This window comes from Gossypium hirsutum, chromosome A08 (genome assembly GCF_007990345.1).
Source record: "Gossypium hirsutum isolate 1008001.06 chromosome A08, Gossypium_hirsutum_v2.1, whole genome shotgun sequence".
Lineage (NCBI taxonomy): Eukaryota > Viridiplantae > Streptophyta > Magnoliopsida > Malvales > Malvaceae > Gossypium > Gossypium hirsutum.
The window spans coordinates 90,853,481-90,862,201 of record NC_053431.1 but is presented as its reverse complement, the minus strand read 5'-3'; the positions used below and the strand labels follow the sequence as shown (position 1 = coordinate 90,862,201).

General features: G+C 33.8%; 2 protein-coding genes across 2 annotated transcripts; both read right to left on the bottom strand.

The window, feature by feature from the left end:
• Positions 1-936: 936 nt before the first annotated feature.
• LOC121203530 (2-C-methyl-D-erythritol 2,4-cyclodiphosphate synthase, chloroplastic) lies at positions 937-2,928 on the bottom strand. The gene is made up of 2 exons (XM_041074426.1): positions 2,446-2,928; positions 937-2,341 (listed from the first exon to the last, which is right to left on the bottom strand). Exons 1-2 carry the CDS (start codon positions 2,798-2,800, stop codon positions 2,079-2,081), a joined length of 618 nt encoding a protein of 205 aa, XP_040930360.1. The 5' UTR covers positions 2,801-2,928; the 3' UTR covers positions 937-2,078.
• A 425-nt stretch (positions 2,929-3,353) lies between these two features.
• On the bottom strand, positions 3,354-6,963 carry LOC107947508 (DET1- and DDB1-associated protein 1). Its single transcript, XM_016882144.2, has 4 exons — positions 6,459-6,963; positions 4,652-4,712; positions 3,749-3,810; positions 3,354-3,611 (listed from the first exon to the last, which is right to left on the bottom strand). Exons 1-4 carry the CDS (start codon positions 6,603-6,605, stop codon positions 3,534-3,536), a joined length of 348 nt encoding a protein of 115 aa, XP_016737633.1. The 5' UTR covers positions 6,606-6,963; the 3' UTR covers positions 3,354-3,533.
• Between the last annotated feature and the right edge of the window lie 1,758 nt (positions 6,964-8,721).

The following is an 8,721-nucleotide window of genomic DNA, read 5'->3' as shown; positions in this document are numbered from 1 at the left end:
ATTTTAGGCTGCCATGTGCACTTTAATAAAGCTCAAGATAGCAAGAAGTGAACATTACAACATAACTTTGACTATGGTAATGTATTCTATTTCCAAACTCACCATCGGCGTTTCAAGTTAAATGCTGAGGATTTAACAATCTGGTCCAACCAAATACATTAAGCTGTCACAATTAGCAATACCATATATAATGATACTCGCCGTATATACAGTTGCATACTTGACACTGTTATCCGAGACTTATTATTTACTTCCTCATCAGTAGGACCACAGTATGTGCTGCAATACTTCGGTTTTCACCTAGGCTGTCGACATTTTCATGAGTCTTACCTTCAGATTGACAACAGAAGGGTCGGCTCCGAGCAGCTGAGACAAGTTGGACTTGATTGCCTCCTTGTGTGGGCTCAATTTTGGTCTTTGAAGAATTAAGTTGGCATCTAAGTTTCCAATCTCATAACCTGCCTCATGCATGAGTCTCCCCTGAGATGATGAACCGTGTTGCAGAGGATGACCATGATTAATCTAATTAGTCTGAACAGTAAAATTGAATGTATGGAAGATATAAACATTGATGGCCGAGCACGACTATCATGAGCACATTTACATAATCCATTCAAGGAAAAAGAAAACACATTTATTTATTTACTACAAATTTCTAAGATCTGAGTTGAATAGAAAGAGAACACATATCTCTTACCCAAACCAAATCAGTAAATGGATCATTCACATCTATATTAAAAACTATCATAGTTCCCCCACTTCATAGTTTGTTTTGCCTTGCAAATTTGTTAATATTTTTCCTAATGCTACTCCTACAAACGAATTTTAAGTGTAGGTTTGTTAATTTCGGATTAAGTAGTACTTTTGGAACACATAACAGCCAAGTTCTTTGGAAGAAATTAGCACTAAAATAGTTGGATGAATGGAGGCATTAGGGGAGCATTTCATGGATTTAGTCTCTTCATAGAAAGACGCAGCATACATGCAAATTCAAGGTTCAACAAGGATTCTCCTGTAAGCTATACATACAGAAAACTACAACAGAACTTCTAGATGAAAGCATATAGCATAGATTGATGTCAGGGTATAGCATCACTTTGGACGTCGTGTATGATACGGGTTTTTCCTGCACATAAATGAATATCTATAGTTCAGTCGAGAATAAAAAAACAATTTAGGTTGTTTTGAAGAAACATTCATTGCATTTTGGTTGGTGAAATCGCCGTCAAACAAACATCAGAGGTTCTGCAGAATTTTGCAGTGAAGGAATATCATATCTGATAGATGGGTCTTAAAAGCATCCTTTTTCTCCTTTACACAACTTTTTAAGTCAAAAATCATGTTTACAAGGTGCATCCACGAGTAGAATCACTTTCGCAGGCTAGATAGAATCTAAGGATATATGAAGTTCCCTTCAATTATGTTCATGCACATACAATATTAGTGATTATAGTCTAATATAAAAAATTAAATCTCATTTTCAACAATAAAAAAAGATAAAGCTGTCCTGAAGAAAAGATACATTGCCTATTAGGTTCAGTGTATAAAATAAAGTACAAGGTGCATTGCATTGTTTGCTAGGAAGTCACTATCAGCAGAAGATGTTTGCTCTAATGCAGCATTTTCATATGCACTTCTCTGCTCCCCAACACAGCAGAGCTCTATCAAATTACTTTGCTGATGCATCTAATACAAACTACCCAATGCTTGAAACTACAGACTCGGTTTTAGTTTCTAAGCGGATGGAATCAACAAAGCAGTTCCATATCATGTAGTCCAACCCACTCTGAGTTTCTTCTATTATTCTTTTTCTTATTGAAATGGCTAAAAAGGGAATGTTTCAAAACATTTTAATACTTAAATGTAGAATAAAGAGTACCTAAGTGGAGCCTACAACATTCAGACTGATTATATTCTTGGTTACTAGCATTGCCCTTTCTATTACTTTACCAAGGTTCCTTTTTGGTACTTACAGTACTAAGGTTGTAATCTAGGACCAGTATCCCAACCTAAAACATTCCATCTATGGCCAGACTACATACAGACATTTCATAATATAGCAATGGCCGATGTATCTGTCATTCTTTTAAGGTAGGCAGCAGTGAAGCAGTCAAAGGAGAATTCAGTGGAAAATAAACAGCCGAAAATAGATAAATAAATAAAAGGAATGTCTCAAAATTATCCAGGATCCACATCAAAGAAATATTCACAGCTTCTTTGATGAAAACAGAAGAAGCAGCCCCTTTCCGCTTGGGGTCAGAATTTGGAACTATCTGCCCTATATCAGGAAGGCCTAAAGCTCCCAGTATTGCATACACAACACAATGGAGTAGCACATCTCCTGCAACATATTAATTAGCATTAAAAGCAAAATTGTGGAAACTTTAAACAGATAAATTCAGGGGGGGAGGGGAATTAAGGAAAAAATAGGAAACGAAAAAATACCATCAGAATGAGGAATATCAATCCCACCAATGATCAATGGGTAGCCAGGCTCCAAAAGATGAAGGCCGAACCCATGACCCACTCTAAACGGCAAAGACCTGGAAGGATTGGTGGAGGCGGTGGGTCCATCTACTCCAACTGAAGTAGCAGCCGCTGAAATTGAATCTCCAAGACTAAAAGCTGAAGACAAAGTTGTTAGAGCTTGTTTGGGAGGTGGGTTTCGCTGGAATTGAACAACTGTAATAGTGTGTGGCCATTGCCGTTGACACCTTTGTCTTAGCAGAAAACGGACTCCGTTTTTTGGTTGAATAGTTTCAGCTTTCAGTTTCTTTGTTGACTCTGTTTTTGTGGCCATAATTTATTTCCCAGTTTTCCCCTTGTTTTATTTTATTTAATGCACGCAGGAAGGAACCAAACATTTTGCATTATTTGTTATACATTTCAACCACTGAGTGGTCCGTTTGATGGAGTTACACATACAAAAATCCAATCTTTCTTGGCAATTTTATTGATATTTCATAAACACCCATAGCAATTCACATACCATGTGATTTGGAGTTGAAATTCTATGTAATTGTTAGAAGAGAAATTTGTGTTAGGGCATGAGTTAGACCGTAATTATTCTCTTTGAATGTTGTTGCATTGAAGAGTGGTCATTGAAAGGCTACTCACCTTCAAGATTATGAAGAGAATTTAAGGACGCTTGATACAAGTAGTCTTTACATCCTAGAGGTAATGGGTTCAAATCTCCCCATGCACCCAAAGGGAACTATTCCTATTCACATTACTTTCAGATGGAATCTTGATGAATACTTGAAATGAGTATAAAAGGATTCAGCTTCAGCAATCCAGCCATGCCGTATGATATAAATACCAATGAGATAATTTCGAACTACAAATAACAGTGGTCGCCATAAAAATTATAATGATAATCATTTATAAGTTTGATTTGTACACAAAATATACAGGTATGTATGGTGTCCCAGCCAACAACAGTGGGTAAGCAACTTTTTTCACAGTTTACAACACATTTGATATGAGAAGATACATTTACACCAGCCTCAAAAAAAAAAAACGAAGAGTTACAACTAGGAGGTGGAAGGCCTAGGTTGCTTGCGTCCATGCTCTGGTAGTAGATGTTCGGTGGCAGCACGTTTCGATCTCAACTACAATGGGAAAGCAGTAAGAAACTAGATGAATTATCTGTGCATGCATGTGCCTGTGTATTTCTATTTACGATGATCAAATTATTTGTATATGCAGTTTTATAACATCAAAAGAAGGAAAACCCACTACTACTAACCTTCTCCTCAGCACGCTGGTAGATATTTCTAATAAGTATATTTTTGGCCTCAGTGGCTATAACTGTTAAAAAGTATTCGACAGGTCAATCATATATGGGAAAAAAATATAAAGAAAGTCAAGAATTTAAGTCAATGAGCTGTGGCATTTTGCAACAGAATGAAATTCCAACCAGTGGTGGCTTTATATCGGTAGCATAACACGTGTACAGATAAGAACCTCAAACACGTTCATTCTGGTTGTTAAAACTTCAAAAACAATTTCAATCATGTAAAGCAACTAATGATTATATTTTCTGATAAAAAAAAATATTCTATTCTTTGTTGATATCAATCAAAGCAAAAGTGAGAGAAGATGAAGAATTTCAAATAAGCAATCTATGGCGTATAGATTACTGAAGGAAACAAAGAACTAAACAAACAAGATAAATCAATTCCACCATTTCAGAGGAAGATTATAAAATAAAAAAAAAAGTGTGACAAATAGTAGCAATGGCATCCATTAAGTGCTACATAAAGATCAATTTCTCAATCCATATCTATTTATTCGAAGTCAATTTGTGAAGAAAATACCATTTTTCCAACAAAACTAAATCATGTATTAATAAGTTCAATTCAGACATCTCAGCATACTTTTCCAGCACTTCTGCTCTCAAACATCAACTTAACATTCAACATCCCTGAAAGTAACCTAGCCAAAAAGTTGCCAGAGCTATACGACACACATTATGAAAATATATTATCAATTTATCACCATATAGGTAGAGCCTGAAAGTATATTCACAACTAAAGGTTACCATATTTTCATCACAAAAAGTTTAAAGTGCCAAGAATATCTCTCTTTAACTCGAAATGATCGATTGTTTCAAAAGTAAAAATATGGAGAAAGAATATCTGTTCGATACCTTGATCAGGTGGTGGAAGAGTCTGGCTATGAGTGGGACAGTAGGTGGAAGGAACCATTTTCTAGCCAAAAAGAAAAAGTTAGAATATAAAAGATTAGTGCAATCAACTCTTTAACATGACATAAAAATAAGAAGTGTGTTGTGCCCCTAAAATGTTTGAACAAAGTAACAAACCATACAAGTGAAGGCAGTGTAATTTTGTTAAAGACCAATCCATGACAGCAAAAAGACTACTTTGTCATAAGTTGTTCATTTAAAAACATAGAGGAGTTCAAGATGAACTCCGTAGAATAGCATACATCTCACATGCTAAAATAGCTTAAAAGGATAAGAAGCAGGAGAAAATTGTACACCTATTGTGGATGCTCTGTGGACCAAACCTATGTTAGGATAGACCATCAATTTGGGTTCTCTAATTAAGGCTCAGGTTTCTCAATTATGATTTTAATATGTTATTTCAGTTCATCCTCAGGTGCCTCGATTGAGATTTTATTTCAATTGATTCTTTCCTTTCCAAAATAAATATCCTAATTATGTAATAAAAATGAGACGAATGGAATAATAAAATTGAAGTCGAATTTTTATCAAAACCCTGAAAAGCGATCTGGGTTTTCTCTGTAACAAGTTCTAAGGTAAGGCTCCCTGTGTTGAGCTTGAGGAATTTTCTCATCCATCATCCGTGACTGAATTCCAAATTCACAGTCATAACAACACCATTTGGACCTTTCAACTGTTATGATCTTAACCGGAAACATTATAACAGAAGCAAGGAATCACTGCAAACTATGGAAACAAATATAGATACATATAAATAAATTATTGTCTACAAGTATACCTATACATATGGCCACATAGACACAAATTCTCAGCTAGTATCTTAAATAAAACAAAGAACTACATGATAACTTTTAAGATCCGGTCTTAACTTGTAAGAACTAAAACTACCAACTATACATCAATATCTGGAAAAAGCGTGAACTTAAAGTCTTAGTAGTTTTGAACTGAAATACTGGAGAAAATCTCAAGCTCTCAAAGAATAGAGGCTTCCATCTTAAGGAAACTCTTATCATTATCTAGTGCAAGAAAGCATTTCCAAGTTTACACTGGTGTTGTATAAAGATCTTTGTCACCTCCTCCTCTTTTTTTTCTTTCTTTTTTTTTTTTTTTGATAATTAGGGTTGGGGATGGGGTTGCTTGGGATGGAACCCAAGCTCTCATGCCTCACAACCTAATTCTCTTGCCACTAGGCCAAGAGGTTGTTGGCAAAGATCTTTGTCACTTTAGCAAAACAAAAAAACAAATTTTACTATTAGCATTACTTAGATTCTTTGCATAGAAAGTTTACCATATTAAACTTGATTCCATCAGTTTAATCAACATCCTAATAATAAATGTATCTTGTAATGCAAACAATAAAATGACTAATGTGTAATAACACCAGAGTTGGAATTACATGAATCATTTAAAGCCAATATAGATCGGGAAGCAAATATATTTATTTGAAACCACAAACAACTTTATCCATAAAGGTTCTGAGATGTAACTGATTATATGGGCAATAGCATTAAGGTAAGAATTTAGGAAATTTACTCATAAAAAGAAATCCATAGTTCATATCTGGGTAAACCCACCTAATCATAAAATGTAACAAAGTTTACTACTCATGTAAACTGCATATGGGGTTTCAATGCAATATCAGAAGAGCTAAAATAAACAAGTTATTCAGATAAAACCCAGAACTAAAATACATATGAGATGTATTTTGGAAACTGGAGTTGGGTTGAAAAAGGATGACAAGGATACTTACGGAAGGATTAGAAGGATCGGAGGGACGAAGTTGGCTGAAGTTGTGGGGGTCAAAGGACGGCAGGTTACCGAGCATAGACCCCATTGGGGAAGAATGAAACGATGGTTTCTGGCCTGCACCTAAAATGTCAGAGAGATTGAGATGCATATGATAGACAAGATGTGAGAGAAACCACCATAATGCCTGCCCGGGTTCTAGAATCAGCCCTGTGTTGGGCTATTGCTTCATGATTAATCCGTAATTTGATGTTTATTTAAAGAGCTATATAGCTTAAGCATCCATTTCGTCTGCCCAAATAAATAGTATTTTTTTTTTATTTAGGGTAAACTCTATAAATAATGATAAACTATTAGCAAGATTCTAGTTTGCTCATTTAGATTTGTATGGAAATTTAATATTTTAATCACTCATTCAGTTTGGTTACTCATTCAGTAAATCATAAATAAAATGTTGATGTAGTACTTTTTTATTATCATAATAACAAACTTAATCATTCATTGTTTGCAAATTTTATCAACTTAATGGTAACTCTAAAATATCCAACAAAACTCTCAACTTTACACATTGTCAATTTATTTTTTATTATTACAATATAAAAATTAAAATTTAAAGACAAACTTTAAAAATAAAAAAATATTTAAAAATTTGGTTTTCTATAAAAGTACATACAAAATCATAAAAAATTATAAATAAATGAATACTTATTTTTTTCTAACATAAGATTTGTTTATTAAAATAATAATTTTATAAATAAAATAATATTTTTAAAACACCACAAACAAAACTTAAATTAGATTGAAATTTTTCTTTATTTTTTTAGTTTTATTTTATAAAGAATAATTTATTTATTATATCTCTACTCTTATTCCTTAGTGTTTGTTAAATTTACCAAATGTTAGGCACCATTTTCGTCCACAACCAACAACACCAATAACCCTTAATTGGGAATCCTTAGTTTCCACATCCTCCATCATCGTGCAATTGAGCAAGGAATTGATTGTAGAGCTGCCGACATGGCATTCCACCTATTGGATCTCCAAGATCTCATCCTCACCTATATATCCCAAATCATTATTACAATGAAATTATCAATAATGATAGAAGAACAGAGAAATCAATGATGCTGTGAACTACCTCACCATATTATTGATCGACCAGAGCTTTAAATAAGCAAAGAAAAAACAATAATGTGCTAAAAATAGAAGCACAAATATTTAAAAATGAAACTAACTAATATCACTAACAATACAATCCCTAAAAACAAGGTCTGCAAATTCCACAAATGACACGTAAACTCAACAAATCCTCCCTTAAACCAAATATTTTATAAATATTAGTTTAAAAGGAATATCAAAATAGATCTTCTAAAGCGCAAATTCCAAGCAACGTCCTCAACTTCTGAAATGTAGCTCTCTTTAGAGATTTGGTAAAGATATCTACAACTTGGTCTTCACTTCTGCAGAAAACTAGATCAACGACTCCATTATTTGTGAGATCTCTCAAATAATGAAATTTTACATTTATATGCTTGTTTCTTCCATGTAACACTGGATTTTTGGAAAGTTTAATTGTTGAATTATTATCACAAAAGATCATTGTTGCTCCTTGCTATAAAAAATTTAGTTCTTCAACAATATTTCTCAACCAAATAGCTTAGGAGGCACAAGCTATAGCAGTTACAAACTCATCTTCATTAGTAGACAAAGTGACTATTGGTTGCTTCTTTGAAAACCATGAAACAGCCCTTGTACCCAGCATAAAAGCATAACCAGAAGTATTCTTTCTATCATCAAGATCGCCATTATAATTACTGTCAGTGAAGCCAAACAAATTTGTCTTTTCACCCCTCTTGTAGAACAATCCGTAACTAGTCGTGGCTTTCAAATAACAAAGTATTCTTTTTGCAGCTAAGAGATGCATCTCCTTTGGGCACTTCATAAACCTGCTAATTAGACTTACAAAATGCATAATATATAGTCTTGTTGCAGTCAAATGCATTAAGCTTCCCACTAGATGCTTGTAAGAGGTGTTGTTAATCTATTTTCCTTCAGGATTTCAAACAAGCTTTAAACCAACTTCAGTCGGTGTGCAAACAAGATTGTAGTTCTTCATCCCAAACCTGTCTAAAATCTCTTACACATATTTTTCTGAGAAATGAAAATTCCAGCTGTAAATTGTATCACTTCAATACCCAAAAAATAATGTAACATTCCAAGGTCAGTCATATCAAACTCAACCATCATGGAATTTTTAAAATTATCAA